This window comes from Cyprinus carpio, chromosome B7, assembly GCF_018340385.1.
Source record: "Cyprinus carpio isolate SPL01 chromosome B7, ASM1834038v1, whole genome shotgun sequence".
Lineage (NCBI taxonomy): Eukaryota > Metazoa > Chordata > Actinopteri > Cypriniformes > Cyprinidae > Cyprinus > Cyprinus carpio.
Window position 1 is genome coordinate 19,774,645 of NC_056603.1, and position 19,892 is coordinate 19,794,536.

At 36.2% G+C, this 19,892-nt stretch overlaps 1 protein-coding gene across 50 annotated transcripts in view; it reads right to left on the reverse strand.

Annotated features, from left to right (window-relative positions):
• madd (MAP-kinase activating death domain) overlaps nt 1-19,645 on the reverse strand; it is a 60,698-nt gene extending 41,053 nt beyond the window's left edge. For 32 of the 50 annotated variants that reach the window (XM_042727811.1, XM_042727798.1, XM_042727813.1 and 29 more), the window contains exons 1-4: nt 19,407-19,644; nt 7,396-7,608; nt 6,119-6,396; nt 5,020-5,353 (exon numbers count right to left, since the gene is read on the reverse strand). In XM_042727811.1, coding sequence (XP_042583745.1) covers nt 5,020-5,353; nt 6,119-6,396; nt 7,396-7,454 — 671 coding nt within the window. In that variant the 5' untranslated portion in view covers nt 7,455-7,608; nt 19,407-19,644. Of the gene's footprint in view, nt 1-5,019; nt 5,354-6,118; nt 6,397-7,395; nt 7,609-19,406 lie in introns of all 50 variants that reach the window. The other 18 variants (XM_042727818.1, XM_042727819.1, XM_042727810.1 and 15 more) reach the window with 2 other exon arrangements.
• Nucleotides 19,646-19,892: the final 247 nt, after the last annotated feature.

Sequence of the window (19,892 nt, forward strand, 5' to 3'; positions counted from 1 at the left end):
TAAATATATATAAGCTGTGTGTTTTACAGTAAAGTGTGGTATACAAAGTGTACGAATTGTGTCCATACAAACAAGCACAGTAAACCTGGAACTTTTTTTCTTTACACATTTTGAAGTACAATCACAATTTTTATACGATTGGATTTTTTTGAAACTGTGCAACTCTATGAAGGAATGTTTTCTACGTGACTTGAACCATGGGATGATAAAAACAGAGTGGTCTGAGTATCTCGAGAGCCGGCTAATCTTCTGGGATTTTCACATACTGTACAGCAATCTCTTGTTTGTCTAGAAAATTGGACAGTACAAGATTGGTAAGGTCAGAAATAAACAACACAAATCCATGGATCCATCTTGTCTTTTCAATAATTCAAGGAGCTGGTGGCAGTCCTGTAATCGTCTGGGGAATATTTTCTCAATAGTACTCTCAGTATAACTCAATACCAACAGAGAATCACTGGTATCAAGTATTATTTCTGACAATGTCCAAACCAGTTCTACAAAAATGAGTACAGTGCCCTCCAAAAGTTTAGAAGCGCCCAAGGCAAAAAGGGGTTTTGGATAATATCAGCATAAATCCGTATGATTTCTTGCCATAAATGCATTATAGCAGTGGTTCTCAAAACCAGGAGGCCTTAGCAAGGGGGCAGCAGGATGACTTAAAACCCGCCTATTTAACATTAAATATTTCAGTTTGTATTTTAAATATTGTGTTGGAAAATGATGGGCCTTCAAGTCAAAAGAGTTGAAAGCATTAAAGTAACTTGCAATTATCAATGAAGACCATTTATATATGGCTTATAATAATGGATGAAGTTTGTCAAGGCTTTTCAGGTCAATCATTTAGGCCTACATAACAGTTCATATCAATTCACTGCAGCTCAAATATACAAGCACAGCATCTAAGATCCAGACAGGCCAGACTATGGTTGTGTGGGCTGAGTAGAGGTGCTGCAGTAAGTCATAATTGGTTCATCTGAGAACTCCCACTTCTCACAGCTGCTCTCTGAGAACAGTCAGTGGCCTCAATCTGTCATCCAGCCTGTCTCCACCAGCTCCATGCACTCGCTCCAGCTCTTAACATGTTTTGTTCTCTCGCACTCTACCTGTCTTTTTCCTTCTACTGTCAGTTTGTATCAGCAAAACCACTGAGACGTCTTTATTAATTGTGTTGTTGCTGCATAGTTAAATTGTTGCTAATAACACAGGCCTGTTTAGGGACACAAATGTGACGCTGGACAACAAAACCAGTCTTAAGTCGCTAGGGTATATTTTTAGCAATAGCCAAAAAAACATTGTATGGGTCAAAATTATTGATTTTTCTTTTATGCCAAAAAATCATTAGGATATTTAGTAAAGATTCCATGAAACCTAAATTTTCTTTCGGAAATATATCAAAACCTAAATATTGTCAGATCCTACTAAACCATACATCAATAAGTTCAAAGTCGATTTTCTCAGTATATAGATTTTTTTGCACCCTCAGATTCCAGATTTTCAAATAGTTGTATCTCGGCCAAATATTGTCAGATCCTACTAAACCATACATCAATGGAAATCTCAATTTTGAAAAATAAAAACTTAATCACTGTCCACGTTCACAAATGCAAAAAAAAAAAATGAAAAGCGATGATGCTAATGTAATATCACAATATGAAAAATAGTTTATTGTATTCAGAGTTCCTATATCTTAAGTTCCATAGTTTTTTATTCCTTCCTGTCATCCAAAATCTACCTAAAAATATTTTACAGCTGAGCTCTATGCGGATTTGGTGCTCAAGAAATATTTCTTATTAACTACTCTTCAAAAGGTGCTCAAGAAATCTCTATGTTCTTGATCAAAACATTTTTTAATCAGTCAATAAAAACCATATGTGCAATTTGTGTGATATCATTTGAATTTATTTTCAAATGATTCTTTTTGTGATAGCAAATTAGTCTAATATGAAAGTGCTCAAAAGTGTTGTTTTGAATTATAAATATATATACAGTGTATATTTATTAATCCTGGAATTACAATTTCCTCAAACTTCCAACTGTTTTGAATTATAAATATATATACAGTGTATATTTATTAATCCTGGAATTACAATTTCCTCAAACTTCCTTGTTTTCCATGACCATGGGTGTCCTGCATTTCATTAAATGTGGACATCAAAAGTGAAACCAAGTTGCTTTAGTGGTTTGAGTGTAAACTGATTTCTGGTTTGTTCATTAGGCCAGTGAGACAGTATGACGCATGATGGTTTGTCATTACAAGGTTGAGTCGTGTATACTGAAAGGCTACAAACGTGGGTAAATCCAAGGTCACTGCAGTACTGCGAGAACATGATGACTGAGTCAGAAATGACCTCTAAAGACACATTCACTGCAAAGGCACATAAACACACAGTAAATTCTCTAATTTTGTCTGAGTCGTTTCTATTTGAAATTTTCACTGTAATGTGACATAAGGTCATATGTTTGAGGCTGCCAAGTAGGTAGGTGCACTAATTAAAACAATAAGTTAGGGTGTACTTAAGCACGACACAAGAATAAATGATACGTTCACCAAATAACAGTCCATTAGCCAAACTGTAGGCTGTTTATGGTTGGCAAGTCAATATGTATTAATATTTACAACATCTAAAAGCTAAGTTTGACTCATTCTATGAATATAAACAAATGCATGCTTTATGTAGACTTCATGATCAAAAGGAGTTTAAGCACAGGACCAATCTGATTCTGTATCAGTACTTTAAAGGAATAGTTCACCCAAAAACCTGTTCACCAATGGATCCTCTGCAGTGAATGGGTGCCGTCAGAATGAGAGTTTAAACAGCTGATAAAAACATCACAATAATCCACAAGCTGCATGTTTGTAAAAAAAAACAAAAAAACAAGTCCATCAAGACTTTTTTAACTGTAGACCACTGGTTCCGGCTGAAGTCCACAATCCATAAAATTGCTTTCTCCAATGAAAAAGTCAGAAGGGAAGTCCACACAGATGAAGCACTGTTTACAAGTGAGTGGACAACAGGAAAAAAGAATATATGGATTATGGACTCATCGGTTTGAAGTTAAAAATGTTTTAATGATGGAGTTATTTATTATAAACATGCAGCTTTTTGCCTCGCAACACATTTAATGGACTGGAGTTGTATATATTGCTTGTGGATTAGTGTGATTTTTTTTTTTTATCAGCTGTTTGGACTCAACATCATTCTGATGGCACCCATTCACTGCAGAGGATCCAATGGTGAGCAAGTAAAGAAATGCTACATTTCTCCAAATCTGTTCCCATGAAGAAACAAATGCATCTACATTTTGGATGACCTGAAAATTGTAATTTTGGGGTCAACTATTCCTTGAAGTATAAAAAGAACAACATTTAAAAGAGCAAGCCTCCATCAAAGAGAAAAGTCCATTTTTATTCACAGTATCACCTCCTCACCCCTACAAAAATCTCTACACTCTAGTCTACACAATGTTTAACTATCTGATTATGGACTAACACCAACTACAGCTAACTGTGGACTAACACCTAGCAAAGTAAATACAGCATTTCAGTTTGAAATGGAGATGATTGAAGTTCAGTTGAATAAGCAACATTGCATCTACATGGAACATATGAACTACTGCAGATCTGAACACTCGACACAAGCTGCTACGCTGGTTAAATTATTCTCCACACTTCCAGCAAATAAAAGGGGCTTGGGAGGGCAATTCAACTGCAAACAAATTGAGGCCTGCAAATGCGACTGAGGCTCATGGTGGATGTGGTTGCTAGGTTACGCAAGAATGGACTCGGCTGAGGAAATCACAGAGAAAAAAAACCTTCTACTCAATGCTTATTGATCTGAAGCAGAGTGCTATCGTACAGACTGTTTACCAATATACACTCAAGGATGAAGTTACCGTTACCACTGTGATATGTGAAGAAGATCTTAAAACCTCTCCTGTGTGGAGCACCACACTACAAGGCCACTTGCACAACCCCTCTCTCCTTCACACAATCCAAGACCCTGTCACATGTAATCGCTTCTTCACACTACTTCCTTTTCGCTCGTCGCTCTCTCTAAGTCACAAGCATCATCACACATCCTTCCACTTGTGACTTCCTTTTATAAAATTATCAGCACCTTGTTACTTGCCAATTTAATCAAGTCACGACACTACAGGATCTAACAATATCAAACCCTTCTGGCATTCCTAGCGTAACATATTTAAAGACGCAATACACCCCCAAAAGAATTTCCTCACTGTCTACTCATATTCATGTTGCAAAATTATGAACATGTAAAAAGCTATTTGTTTGTTTCAGTGTAATATCAACACAGAAATTTTCTTAACTTTTATCAAGACATGCCAGGTTTGAAAGCGTGCATGATGAGTGAGAACAGAGATTTTTTTTTTTCTTTAGTGTATGACTTATATTTCAGACTGTTTATGTTTCAATGTAAACTCCATATGACGTTATCTTGATATTGGAAATATGCACATGATGGGTGACGAGATGCATGAAAAAAATTCCACATGGGCAGCAAATGTGACCATGCATCAATTTCACTAATGACTAGAGAAATGTCAGCATATATAACCAATAACAATAACAATAACAATAACAGTAGCAATATATAAAACTATTTTTGGACCCTATTTAATATTGATAGTAATTTCAAACAAATGCTTTTGGATTTTGACGCAGTGAGTGCAGAATGTTGGGTTTCTGTCAATAATTTTTTTTCACAGCATCACTGGAATATTTTTCTTTTTTTTGTGTGTGTGTGAATTAACTCGGAAATAGTAGCTGCTAACTCGGAGATAGTAGCAGCATTTGTAAACAGAGAGGCAGAATGCTGTGATAGCATCTTCTGGCAGCACCACAGTGTTTGACACTTACACGTCTACTGTAATATACTGCAATACATTGCAGTCATTAGCAATCTCTTCCGTGCACAAGTATTATCTTGCTGAATCTCAGAGTAACATTACATATCTGCATACTTCACAGAAAAGCAAAAAGAAGTCTGTTCTCACCGCTGTGTGGACTTGGCAGCAGCGGGTCTCTGGTTAAGCCGCTGGCTACAGCAGTCCACCATGCGCTTGAGGATGTACAGACACTCCCTGAATGTAGAAAAGAAGGGGTAGTGGCTCAGAATGCACAGAGAGGTTAACGTGCTGTTCCGATTCTGTGGTGCCGGTCGACCACTGCGTTTGGATCGTGGAGACTTTCCGCTGCCGCCCGGCTCGCCTGGTGGCAAAGTCCCATCTCCTGCAGGGGGCAGTGTAGAGTCCCCTGGAAGAGTCTGTGTGGAAGGGTCAGATTTCTCTGTGGCCTCCACTGCAGAGTCTGTATGAGGGGCCTTTTCTCCTGTATAAAGAAAAATATTAAGGAGAAATTACAGCCATAAGTATTCCATTTCAATAAAACTTTAATAATCAAAACAGATGTCTAATAGAATTTATTAATAAAACTTTAAAATTTAAAAGGATACTCCACCCCAAAATGAAAACTTTGTCATTGATCACTCACCCCATGTCGTTCCAAACCCGTAAAAGCTGCGTTCGTCTTCGGAATTCAGGATGCTCTGTTTCTATAAATATTTAGCTATGATTTGAAATAAAACAGCGCATCCTTGTGGCGCAGATGACACAAAAGAGCATACGCAGCATACGGTGATAATGAGAGACACAGAGGAGACCGTTGACAAATAAATTATTGAATAAAGTTATTTTTGTTTTCTTGGTTTACAAAAGTGTTCCCGTCACTTCATATAACCCAGATTGTACGTCAGATGGCAGATGGAGTATTCTGATGACGACTTTCATACCTTTTATGGACCTTGACACTGTTATTTACTTGGCAGTCTATGGGACAGTCACAGGCCTCCCGGGTTTCATCCAAAATATCTTAAATTGTGTTCCGAAGACGAACTGAGCTTTTACGGGTTTGGAACGACATGTGGGTAAGTGATTAATGACAAAAAATTCTTTTTTGGGTGGAGTATCCCTTTAAATAATCTATTATTGCTCTATGAAATAAAGAGCAATAAAAAAAAAAAAAAAAAATTATATATTCCATGTTACACGTGAAAATGGTTCTGCCTCATAAAACTGTTCCAAAATGACTTCTTACCTTTTCCTTCAGATCGCGGGCGGTGGTGGCCCTTCTGGAAAGAGCGGTAAAAGTTGAGGCAGATTCCATAGCGAGTGATACCTGAGTCTTTGTCGGTGAGAGCGAAGACGAAAGAAGTGTCGTCACGAAGGCTGACCCGGCGCTGGCGGATGCTCAAGCAGCCCTCAGGCTGGCAGAAAAAGACGACGTCAGGGGGCAGAGGGAAGTCATTGTGGTCCTCCAGTGGATAGCGCCTCAGCAGCTGAGGTGTTTGTGCCACGCTGTCACTGCTGGGTTGCCTGATTAAGGGAAAAAGACTGAAGTGAAAGACAGGAAGACAGATCTCTGGCTTTTCTCAGCCCCAGCGCTTGTTCTTTTATGCACTTTATGTGAAGTATTGCGCAATGGCTGTATATATATACTACTGTTCAAAAGTTTGGGGAATGTTTTTTTTTTTTTTTTTTTTTAACTAATACTTTTATTAAGAATGCATTAAATTGATAAAAACTAACAGTAAAGACCTATATTATCACAAAAGATTTCTATTTCAAATAAATGCTCTTCTTTTAAACTTTTTATTCATCAGAGAATCCTGAAAAAAAGTAACATGGTTTCTACAAAAATATTAAGCAGCACAACTGTTTTTAACATTTATAATAAGAATCATGTGACACTTAAGACTGGAATGATGGTTGAGAAAATTCAGCTTTGCCATGAAATGAAAATAATTTTACAACATCTTTGTATTCTCACTTCTGGAATGTTTCTATTATTTACTTTTTAACTTTTTAAATGACCTCATTCTAATTATTAATGGTCTATAATTCAATATTTAATTGGTTTAATAGTTTAATTCAATATTTCTATACTATACAATCTCACAAACTCCTTGCAGCTCCCTTACAAACACCTGTTTGGAAAACACAGGGTTATGGGAGAGGGAACCAGAATGAGTTAATGCTGGAAGTTTGAGAAGGGCTGCTTCACAAACATATTTCCCAAGATCCACCTTTTCTTATTCATTGTATTGTGATCTGCTATCAACACTACACCAGACTTTATCATGATAACGTACAATCCCATTTAACATTAACTGACAGCGTACACCAGAAGCTGGACGCTTTGAATACACCTGCACAGGTCACATACAAACAAAACACACAATCAGTGATTCAATTCTCCTGTCAACAATTTACTTAAGCACCTATAGAACCTATGTCTGAACCATATACACACAAGCACGCCCACATACCATTCAACACAAGCACACCCACATACCATTCAATAATCTCCCTTACCTGGCTCCAACTACCACCAGGTAGTCCAGGAGGCGGGGACACATTTTCTTTTTCTCCATCTCTGTATCAGGAGTGTCTCTAAGTCATGGTAACTGTAGCAACCATCGGCTCTCAGACAGGCAGTCGTCCAATCAGGTGCAGCAGAACTAGGAGTTGGCTGATCGAGGCAGACAGCGGCAAATCATTGTGGTCTGTGGTGTGCAGGAATGGGGCCTGTGAAATAGTAACAGCGAATATTATAGAAGTAATCCATCACAAAGCAAGCTCTCTGCAGTGAAATGAAGCCTTCTGCACTACCACAAACTGGCACATTTATATACTTAAGTGTTAATGTACTGTCCATACTAAACACTGAGGAGGAAGCATAGCGTTCAGTTATAGTACTGGAGTATGATAGATACTGTATATTTCTGACAGCAATCTTTACAGTCAAACAGAGCACACTGTATAAGCCAAGCTTCAGAAGTCTTCACTAATACATCTTGACAGGAGGCTCAACTTCAAATGTACACACATACACACACACACACACACATTCTGATAAGCTAAAGGGACTGGAGCTCAGCTGTGTCCTCACCACACAGATTTGCCATTTGTGTTCCTCATGCGTTAGCACTCATATGCATGAGCACATGCCTCAATGTAAATGCAAATGAAAGCATGCTCAAATTTCACACAGGACAAACACACCTTGCATAATATCCAGCTAGATTGGCTTGGATGCTATCAGTTCAACTTCTGCTCAGTAAACCTGCTAGATGTTTGTGATTAGAAGAATTGATATATTATCTGTATCAAAACGCAACTTACTCAAGCAAGACATTTCTGGATAAATATAATCTGTTAACTAAGTAAATATGGTCTTGAAAGGCTGTAAAGAGAACAGTTATTATGAAGTGAGAGCCAGACGGCCTTCCACAAGCAGTTGCTTCTGTCTCACTGCAGTGTCTGTGTTTTTTTTTTTAGTACTGACCCAAAACTGGGTCAGTGCTTATCTGAAGTTCTGGATACTCTGCACTGCAGAGTTTTCCATCATGCTCTAACACACAGACAGACACCTGCACCCTACATCTGACAAACAACTGCATTACCGTTGCTTCAGAAGATTAATAGTCTGAGGTCATTTCTTTACACCACAGCCCAGAATTAAAAAAGCCTATTTATACTTATTTATAAATTTTTTTTTTTTTTGGCGTCTGCTAGAATACATTTACGTAATAAAGAAAAAAAAAATTGTGCATATTTTACATTGTTGCAGTACCTCTAGTCATTCTGCCTGAAATGCTCTGTTTTAAATCTAACCCTAACCTACTCTTACTCATCCCCAAGCCCCATTCTATTGTTAAACCTCAAAACAAAAAATAAAATGCACCTTATTTAACTGATTTCAGCTCCTGAGGTTTCATTAGCATCTATAAATAGTTAATATCTAGGATAACACAGTTATTGGCCTTGGAAGTCTAAACAAGTTTTTTTTGGGTTAAAAAAAAAAAAAAAAAAAAAACAGCATATCCTCGACATCACTTACCAAGCTGATCTTTGAGGGTGGACCAACCAGTAGGCGCATTATGCAAATGTGTAACAGGGTGATGCAGCTAACTCATGTAAATAATGGCAGGACTACAAACAAAGCGTTTCAGGCAAGTGTTTTCTGCTGAAGAGATGAACTCCTATTGGCAAGGTCTTTGTTTTTTGTAACTCTGCGGAATGTTTACATGAATAAACAGCTATATTACACACTAAAGAAAAGGAAAAATTAATGTAAAAAGCATAACAGGTGCCCCTTAAATAAAACTCATGTGCCCTAAAAGCAGAGCCCTTCAGAGCTGAGATGGTGTTATGCAATATTACGTAACTGCATATGGCTCACAAAACAAGGACTTCAGCATTCAGCAGCATCTCATCAGCGTCAACATCAGGGCAGATCATTTGTCAAGATACATGCACCCCAACTAAATATATATTTTCAGCTTATTAAAAAAAAAAAAGACAGAGAGAGAGTCAAAAGTGCTCTGCAATGCAGCTCTGCAAATGTGCAAAGAAACTAACATGACTCGTAAACTAACTAAATATTCACTGTTGTGGCCGGCTACAGTTAATATTCTTGTCAAACCTATAATTCCTACGAATTAATTGAACATTCCTCAAAACATGAAGAAAAATGCTACTATCCTTAAAGACTATTACATTCAAACAGATCCTCTGTAACATTTTAATTCTGGAAAGAACAGAAACATATTCATCTTGAACCTTGACTCAAAACTGCTTTTGAATGACTAGTCCAGTCAGCAAGTTTGGCCTTGTCCGAAAGGATGTACTAATCTCTGGTGTGAGAGGAGCAGACGCATTCACACTGTGATTAGTAGCCTCCTCTTTCTGCTGGAGTGGCACTTTCTGCTCTTCCTCCGTCACTCTTAACAGCTCAGAGAGGAAGAGGAAGAGGTGGTGGAAGGGAGGTGAGAAGATGGATGGTCTGTGACTAAGACATCAATAACGCCTCTGTTTCTTCCTCTAAGCATCACCCGGATCATTTGACACCAGGACCTCCATGCTGATCCAACATGAATCACTTGCACTTGGAGCGGAAGCTTCTAGGAGCTATGGGATGCACTGGGGCAGGGGTGTAAAGTACATGAGTAATTATACTTTAATTATTTTGGGACTTTTGTACTTTACCAGCGGAATACTGAAACTGAATACTCTTGCTCAATTTCCAGTGGCAAAAATGATGTTTCACTTTTCAGAAATTAATTTAGACCTTTAAAGTAATTTTTTTGCAGCTTATTGTGACGTAAATGTTTTTACTAATCTAACAAGACAATCAAAATACACGCCAGGGACAACCACATCACTGTAAACGGCACTGGGATATATCTTTCCTTGCGAAGACATACTGCTGAAGATGGATGAACTTGACTTGTGAACATGTTCTAAAATCAGTCTACAAACAACTACTGTATATTCAAATGTCAACCAACAAAATTCATATTTACAGGGAACAGGTTTCAGGAAGCAGGTTTCAGGTTTGCCGCTTTAGTATATCTTACACAGTTTGAGTTTCCACAGTACTTTAATGAGAAAATTATACTACTTTTTGATACTTTTTACAAGTAAACAATAGCTTTACACAACAATGCTGTTATTTTACCTCTATTTTCAAAACAAATTAACATATCAATGGCATATCAATTTTATCCATCTTTTTCTTCCCTCAAGAGCAGATGCAACAATTAGTAAATTCTATGGGTCTGGCTTTAGGTCTTATACATGTCCAGCTATTTTTACAGCTCATTTTGTTGCTTGATATTAAAAACAAGGGTGTCTTACCATATTATCTTAATTATTCACACTGGCTTATAGTACAAACAGTTTTACCATTTACTGCATGTAGTTATTCTTCTCGTTATTTCTCTATAGTGGCTAATGAACCGGAAGCCTTGCCCCTAGGCTTACTTCCATGTTGAATAAAAAGATGGATAATATGTATATACATTAGGTGAATATGGTTTTAACATTACCAAAATGTGTATAAGGTAATGATTTGAAACCTGTGAAATGAACGTGTTAATCATATAGGATGTGCTATGCAGTGATCTGAAATAAGCTACACACACAAAAGAAACAGATTCCCTTTAGCTTGTGTTATAACTTTCCTAATGCATCTCAGAGAACATATTTAATCCAAAGCCAATAATACGCAGCTTAAAAAAAAAAACCTTTATGTGCCCTCTATTTTACCTAACTACCTGGTTAATTAGGTACATGGAACAAATCCCAGACCTCGTAACCTCCAGGGAACATATGAGTTTATGGGACTATGGGAAACGTGACATGATCTCGTACCTTGTCAATCATAGTGTGTCTGCCTCATGGCTCTACAATCAGCCTCGGGTAATGAGATTCCACACGGTCGCCGTGGAAACCAATACTGCCTTTTTTCATGAGCACAGCTGTGATGGCTATTTTAAACAGACAATACACTGTCCCAATCACCACACACACAGAAAGACAATGAACAGCCTTTGGCCAATAAAACAAATATGAGCAAAACGAAAATGAGCAAGGCTAATTGCTTCTTTCCATCCACAGAAATGAACAAACAATTGCCTTAGCAAATCATAAATCAGCATTTGCATTGGGTTATCCACAGTAGTGCACTCAGAGAAAACCTTTTATCACCTATAAAAGGATCTGACTGAAGTTTAGGGTTTTTCATGCGTCAGAGCACAACATTGTGTTGAAACTCAACTAAACTTCATGACTGCAAAGAAGCTAGGGATGCATCGATCCGATACTCAGTATCAGTATCAGCTCCGATACTGCCATTTTCTGTCGGATCAGGTATCGGTCAGACGAGACCGATCCAAATCCGATATTGTGCGTATACTACTCTGTTATTGTTAAGCCCCACGAAAGGCACAAAAACATTATAAAGCACTATAACGTTCTTGTGCCCTATATTTCAAGTGTTCTGAAGCCATTCCATAGATAACTGTGAAGTATAGATGAATATTTAAGTCAAGTTGACGTAAACTCTTCTCCCCGCTGCATCTATCTGTCATCCTCCATTCAGCTTTCAAACTGTGTGTCGCGTTCAGTAACTAGAGTCAAAACGATGAAACTCTCTTCAAGAGCACACAGTAACTGAGATGTAAAATTGTTAAGAAAAAAGGCTCAATAAAATATTGAATATATATATATATATATATATATATATATATATATATATATATATATATATATATATATATATATATATATATATATATAAATATATAAATATAAATATAAATGTAGGCTACTTGTTTATCATGAATGTATTTTACAACAATACAAAGATTTGCAATGTGTAAATTTTACCAGATTTAGTCCTACACTTATGAACTTTTATTTGTTCCCCACTAAATAATGTTGTTTCACTAAATGTTTAGCTTAATGTTTTAATAAAATAATTGTGCACCCATGATTTTTCTAGAATAATTTTGCTGCTTAATTATCCACTAACCTAGTTTATAATAGTATTTTTTGTCATAGATTATATATTTTTCAATTTTTAATTTTCAATAAAAATAAATTTTCCAAAATTAACAAAATTTTTTTAAACACACACAAGAGTGATGATCAGGTCAACCCAAAGAAGTATAAAAAAAAAAACCTGACGTGTCCCTTAAAATCTTTTCCTATCCTTAAAAAACTAATTTTTAAGATTCTTGCCAAACACACAAACAAAATATTTCGAAATGGGTACTTATCTACATATTAACATGAGATTTAAGATGTAATAGGCTATTAACAAATACACTAATGAACGCAAACTAAAACATACTCTTGCTATGCTGACAAGCAATACGATTATGTATTATTTCATTTGTTGTCTCAACATGTCGTTATGCACGTTATACTTGGTCTTGGTAAGTATTAACTTAAGTCTTAAGTGAGTGTAAATAGCTGGGAGACAACTGGATGTTTGGTAATATATTGGATCCATGCATGAGGTCCTAAAGTGACAGCAACCTAATATACCTGCTGTAGTTTGTGTCCTGTGTTAATCAAACAATTAAAAACAAAGAGAACGTCTCTCACTGCTCTTGACTAAATAACTTCTGTAGCTTTAATAAAAATAAATATATAAATAAACTTGATTTATACAATGAAGACTACATTTCTTTAAAACATTTGATGAATCGGTTTCTGTAGCATTTCTAATTTCTAACAGACTTACCTAAAAACTATATTTTATTTATTTGTGCTAGTGCAATTTGTTCTTATTTTATTATTGACTGTTTTTGTCTTCAGTGGGCTTGAGAAGCTTTTACTTACGTTAGTGGGGCTAGTATTTTCTTTCTGTGCATCTGTATTTACAGCTACAGTAACTTGTGGTTTCGTTATTCATTTGTATTTATTCATATTAAATTAGCATTAAACATTTTATACAAATTGTGACACTTAAATATACTTAAAATCACTACATAAATTTAAAATGAAATACAAATTGAATGATAAATCAACATCTAGTTGATGATAATCTTTCATATTTTGATCATAGAGAACAAAAAAGTAAAAAGCTGAGTTACAGTTTCAATTTACAGGCCTTATCTTTACAAGAGCTACATGTTCTCCAACATGTGCTTCAAGACAATAAAACAAATAAAAGACTTTTCCTCCACCTAGAAGACAAACACTTTTTCATTTAAACACACATACAGCAGCATGATGAAAGGTATACTGTGACCAAACATGAAGAGCAATAGATATCTCGATGAAGAGATCTGTAGAGAAAGTCTAAACCTAAACATGACATTTCTCTTTGATCTTTTGAGGATGCCCTTTTCTAAGAAACTTAGCAGCAAATGCTTCCACGTTTCAACAATCCTCGTATAGACCACAGGTTATATCACAGGGTTCAGTAGGGTTAACATCACCCTGAAGCTTTTTTAAAATTCTCAAGACTCTTAAGGTTTTGCACCCCTGGTTTTCACAGCTGGTTTGCAGCAGGCTATTTTCCGAAGAGGTTAAGAGTGGTTTGATTTTAACTGTTCAGTAAAGGAGCCACTTCAAACCGATTAACACTGACAGCAAGCTTGATCTGATGGTCAACAGTCATCTTACTGACTACAAGGTAACAAAAGGTACACAAAGGATAACACAGTCCAAAATCTAAATACACACATATATTAATAAATTGTGCAAACAATATATATGGCCTGTTTGTTTCACACATCCATCTGTGATGCATAAGCAGCCATGTACTTATTTTGGCAAACATATTCACACTACCTGTGTGAGCATCATCACTGAGAGTACAGACTCTCACCCACAAAAACACAGAGAAAATACACAATAAACCTACTTATTAACACAATATTTTGCAATTTAAGCTACATACCATAATAGCAGGGCTGCAAAACGATTGGTCACGATTCAACATAAAAGTTTATGTTTACTAAATGTGTGTATACATATATATACATAAACTTTTATGTATTATATATGTAGATATTATATGTATACATAGATATTATATATATATACACACACACATATATACATATTTAAAAAAATATTTGTATGTATTGTATGTATTTGTATATAAACACTTGTATATGATTTATACATAAATATAACTATTTTACATAAAAATCTAACAAATTGTTCCTCAATATATACATGTATGTGTGTGTGTGTATTTATACATACATAATAAATATACACAGTACACACTAGGGCTGCACCGAAATGAAAATTCTTGGCCGAAGCCGAACAAAATGAAACACTTGGCCGAAAGGCCGAATACCGAATGTGGTTTTTCACATTTTCCCCCATGCAGGCCTATTTTGCCATTTTTTTCACCATTGCATTAATTAAATTGCCAAAATGTGTTTTTTTACTGTTTTGCCCTGCTTTTCAAATTAAAAATCAATTACAAAACAACAATTTAAAAATATTTACTTAACACTGAACATTTTTTTTAACATTCTAGCAGACATTATACCAACAAAGCACAATTTAACTTAAAATTAATAATAAGTTGGTAAAATAATATTTTTGGCCATTTTTGAGACTTGAATCAGGCATGTATTTTTTACTGTACAATTAAAGGCAGCCTTGCAGAGCAGAAGAGACTTCTTTTAAAACATTATTATATTACAGATCCCAATTTGAACACTTTGAGTGAATGTTATAATAAATGTATTAATAGAGCTGTTGTAGGGTAATTATTATTATAATCATTATTATGGTCTTGCTTTTTTATTTTATTTTACAGAACGACAGTAAAATTACAATACTATCATTTATCAATTATCAATGTAGATTCACACACTCAAATTCCACTTATATATACACAATATAAATATAAATGTGAATAATAAAAATAAAAAATCTTGAATCTTGTTGCTTTTTCTCTGCTTTTATTTTGGCAGAAACCCACAGGAAGATCTCAGTGCTTCTTTTTGTTGTCAACAGCATGCAGATTTATAAATGATTCTCATTACAAATTTGGGAAGATGTCTGTCGCACGTATCACATTGTCATATGCGTTTAAAAAATATATATATATAATCACAAAAAAGTTACTGAGCAACTGACGAGTAACAAGTTTAGAGCAGATGGACTTTGAACCCTGGTGCCACGAGCTTGTGCAGCACTGTCAGAATAAATGCAATTTGTGCGTGTGTAGAAAATATAACATTCTGCAGTTTATTTACTAATCGTCTGAAGTAATTTCACGATTTCAATCTTCATACAGTAACCTAACCCCCAGCATTAGCCACCTCTTCTTCTCATCGGAGACATGTGATGAAGCACTAAACAGTCTCTCACTGTTGGTGCTTCATGTTTGTAATGATTTCTGCATCTTTCTCTGGTAGTTTTAAATACTTTCACACTGCCGTCATGTTTGCTGCATTAGTGCATGCCTCTATTTGATCACATTAGTCATTGTTCGGTGCATATTATTCGGTTGCCGAATATTCTGTGCATCCATAGTACACACATATAGTATATAAACATAAACTTTTATTTTGAATTGATTAATCGCGACTAATTGTTTTGCAGCCCTACATAATAGAGTGACCTACAGTATTTACTCACAGTTCAAAATAAATATGTCTGTCAGGCTTGATTTAATTTACACGTGCTGTGACAGGCATACAAATCTGAACAAAGTTAAACTAATACTAATAGTAAAACTGATAAAAGTGTTTTTGTTAATTGAAATAAAGCTGCAATAAAATACAGTATAAATATTAGATGAAAAACCCATACAAAAAAAAAAGTAAACCAATGAAATAAAATAAAATAAGTTAGAATAAAAAAATGAAAACTAAAAATTAAACACTATGGAACATAAATAAAACTGAAATGCACTGTAACACAAAAAACCATAAACACTATGGAACATAAATAAAACTGAAATGCACTGTAACGGTCAGAATCATCAAACCATTTTATAATGTATTTCTGTAGAGGAAATACACTGTAAATCACTTTCAGTTGTTTTCTGTCACAGATGTGCGAAAAGTGTCTTTGATGAAAAATGTATTTGACTAAAATTTGAGAAACCACACTTTAAAAAAAAAAAAAAAAAAAAAAAGCTTATATTTTGTGGAAAGGAAAAAAAGACAGAGGCCAGGTTTTTTTTTTTTTCATTTTGCAAACACAAGCAGCCTCAATTTACTTTTTTTTCTTATGCGTTTATTCTGACAAGAAGCTGCATTACACAGGTTTGCACAATTTGCAATTAGATGTACTATCTGACTGTAACTCCAGGTCTGGTTATGGTGAAATACAGTGTAAACTGTGAAAGCCAGTGGCGATGCATTACTCAGACTTGTTCATGTGGTAGGAGAGAGTCTGATTGCCAAAAGCCATCCCACCCGTTGGCAGCACACATGCTCACAGCACACCCCTCAAGCTACTGCTGTGCTCGAGATAAAATAAGCCTTTTCTGGCAGTGCTATCAGCTACCAGCCAATCAATAACAGAGAGACAAATTATACAGCAATCCCTTCGCTAACTAAAACCACCCTCAAAGAGTCTCAGAGCATGATTCTCACAGGCAGTTGCTACTGAATATTTATGGGAATAGTGAAATCTCACATATATGAAAACTAGCTGATAAAGATCTCCATCATTTCTCTCTGAGGATATACAGTAGAGAGAAACCACACCCAAGGAGGAGAAATGACATAAACATCAATCAGGACTAAGTGTGGAGAGGAGAGGCCATTTCAATCAATTCAGGACCCAGCATTCCCCAGTGGCCAAATCAGATTAAAGCCACAGACACGTCAGTCTGCCCACTCCACACTTACGCACGCACAGAGTCACAGCTACATTCACGCGACACCACTGGGAGCACATAGTGAGCTGAAGGATGAGCTGACAGGTTTAATTTAATATTGTCCTAACAAACACATTAATATCTATCTAGTTACTTCCGGTGCTCAGAAATATATGCCATTAAGGGAGAGTAACTTAAAAAAAGAAAGGTGGGTTTACAAAAATCAGATATATAATAATATCTCCCCTTCCAAATTCACCAGTTTAAATATCCGTTTTATTTGTCAAAACTCTATTCTATTAATTATTCTGATTATTTAAATGGAGACTATTTTTTTTTTACAAACTGACAAAACGTAACTAGGGTTGGGTATCGTTTGAATTTTATCAATCCCAATTCTGATTCGATTCTGCTTCTCGATTCCGATTCTTATCGATTCTCATTTTTGATTCCAATGTGATTAAAAAAAAATTAAGTGAGGCATTTAGATATCAAACATATTTATTCTGGGTGTCTTTTTGCAAAACATTTTATAGCTGCTAAATACTATGAACAAAAATCAGCTGGTTACATAAAAAACAAAAAAAAAATTTTCAACGGCGGTTGTAGTTCTCTCATAATTATGAAGAAAAAATATTAGACAACTAAACAAAATCTGATGGAATTGGAATATGAATGGAATGATTCAATGACTTACTCAAGATTTACTTGTCTTTTATTACTGAATCAGTGTTTTTGAATGAATCTCTTGAATAAATGATTCAAAAACAAATTAATTTTTAACAGCCCCTTTTCGCCACCTAAAAAAGATGTGCACACAGGAATTGAAGTATCCGATTCCTGACCTTAAGTATCCGATTCCGGAATTGGAAATGATTTTGGAATCCCAACCCTAAACGTAACAAACACATCTGGTGTAAAAGGATAAAATACCTCCTCAAATAAACTCTGGTGAAAAACATTGAGAAAAAATATTTTAATATTTTTTTTTTCTAAGTTAATTTCTGATACTTAACCCATCAGCCTCATTCATAATCCAGTATAAACTCTCTGCTTACAGCAGGAACTGAGAATCACTCCTTCACACAGATTCAATCTGTCATTATCAATACAGATTTCACAGCATCAAAGCACGGGAGACAAATTCCAAGATTAATTTATCCAGACACTTATACTACTTACCCCCATCTGACCCTTTAATTAAAGAGAGATGAAAGCATATTGCTGTGAATATAATTAGGCCCTTAGTCGAAGTCTAATCCTGTACAGGGTTTCAAACATATTATCTGACATTTAACAGACACTTGCACAGTGATGAACCGTATCAAAGACACATGCTATCAACCAGTAAACTTCTACACCCAAATTAGTGCTCATAATATAGTTCAGGTTTTATTAGCTCAATTGAATGCATTCTTCCACGGACCACTGAATAAAGAGGATACTTCACAAACAGTGACAGGAAAGAGGCTGAACTGACAAAGGCAACAAGAGTCTCACATTTCACCCAAGAGAGAAACAACACCACCCAAGTCATCATACGCACGGCCTGATGTCAACCCTATTTCAAGCGGCCCCCAAAAGCAAAAAGGCTTACAGCTCATGTTTAACTAATACAGAGATGTCTCTGCATGATACAGCCAAGCTTTTCCTGTGTGTCACATCATTATCATCATCATCATCATCTTGACAACATGACTACAGCACTACATCCTTCTGGAGAGAAAACCTGTGTCCCTATGACCTCTGGAGAACAAACAGATGGCCACTTACGAGAATCAAATTAAGAGGCTCATCTGATCATTTTCTTTGGAAAATGGTGTGTTGTTATACTGCTGTTTATATCCGTCATCCCTAACAAATGCACTGACTCTAAGGACATCAAGTAATGAGGAGAGCTCTGCCTCTCGACAGTCTTGTTATTAGGCACTCGTGACATTTAAAAGTCTTTGATCATATATTATAAGCAGAGATCCAGCGCAACACACATTTATACAGTGAAAAATAACGACTAGCAGCAGCTAACAGGATCAAATAGCAGCACTGAGCTAGCTGTCAAAGCTGCTTACACAACCAGCTGCGTACATTTCCTCACCGTTATAACGTAAACCCCTTCATCCATCCGTTCACCGCACAGCTGCTTCACAGCAAACCATCACAGAAGCACCGTACAGCAGTTATAAAGTATAATGCCAGACGCGAGAATGGGAGTTAAAGAGATACTGACCTCCAGGAGCTAACGCCACTGCTCGCTTCAACCGTCTGTCTGTGGCTCTCAAATCGCGTTCGTCGTAACAGACGATGGCCAACACATGATGTGACAGTGGCGCGACGCGACGCTCGCACATCCGTGTTCTGTGCCGGGGGGTCAGTCAGTGATGCAGCGACGATTGTGCCTGTAGATAAGCGCTGCTCGCCCTCCTCCTCTCTCCCTCTCTCCGCTTGCAAACTGACAGCGACGGCCGAATCGTTCGTTTGAACCGGCTCTTTTCAGTGAATCAGTTGAACCGGTTCTTTTCAGTGAATCAGTTGAAACGGTTCTCAGACTGGTGCGTCTCAAATCTTTTCAAGTACACATAGTGCAAGGACTGCGTTCACACTGAAAAGTGCACTTTAAATATCCGGATGAAGCACTTAAATAACCAAAAAAAAAAAGAAGTGTGGAATGTTGGACAGATACTTGATAGGGCGAAAAAAAAATTAATGATCACTG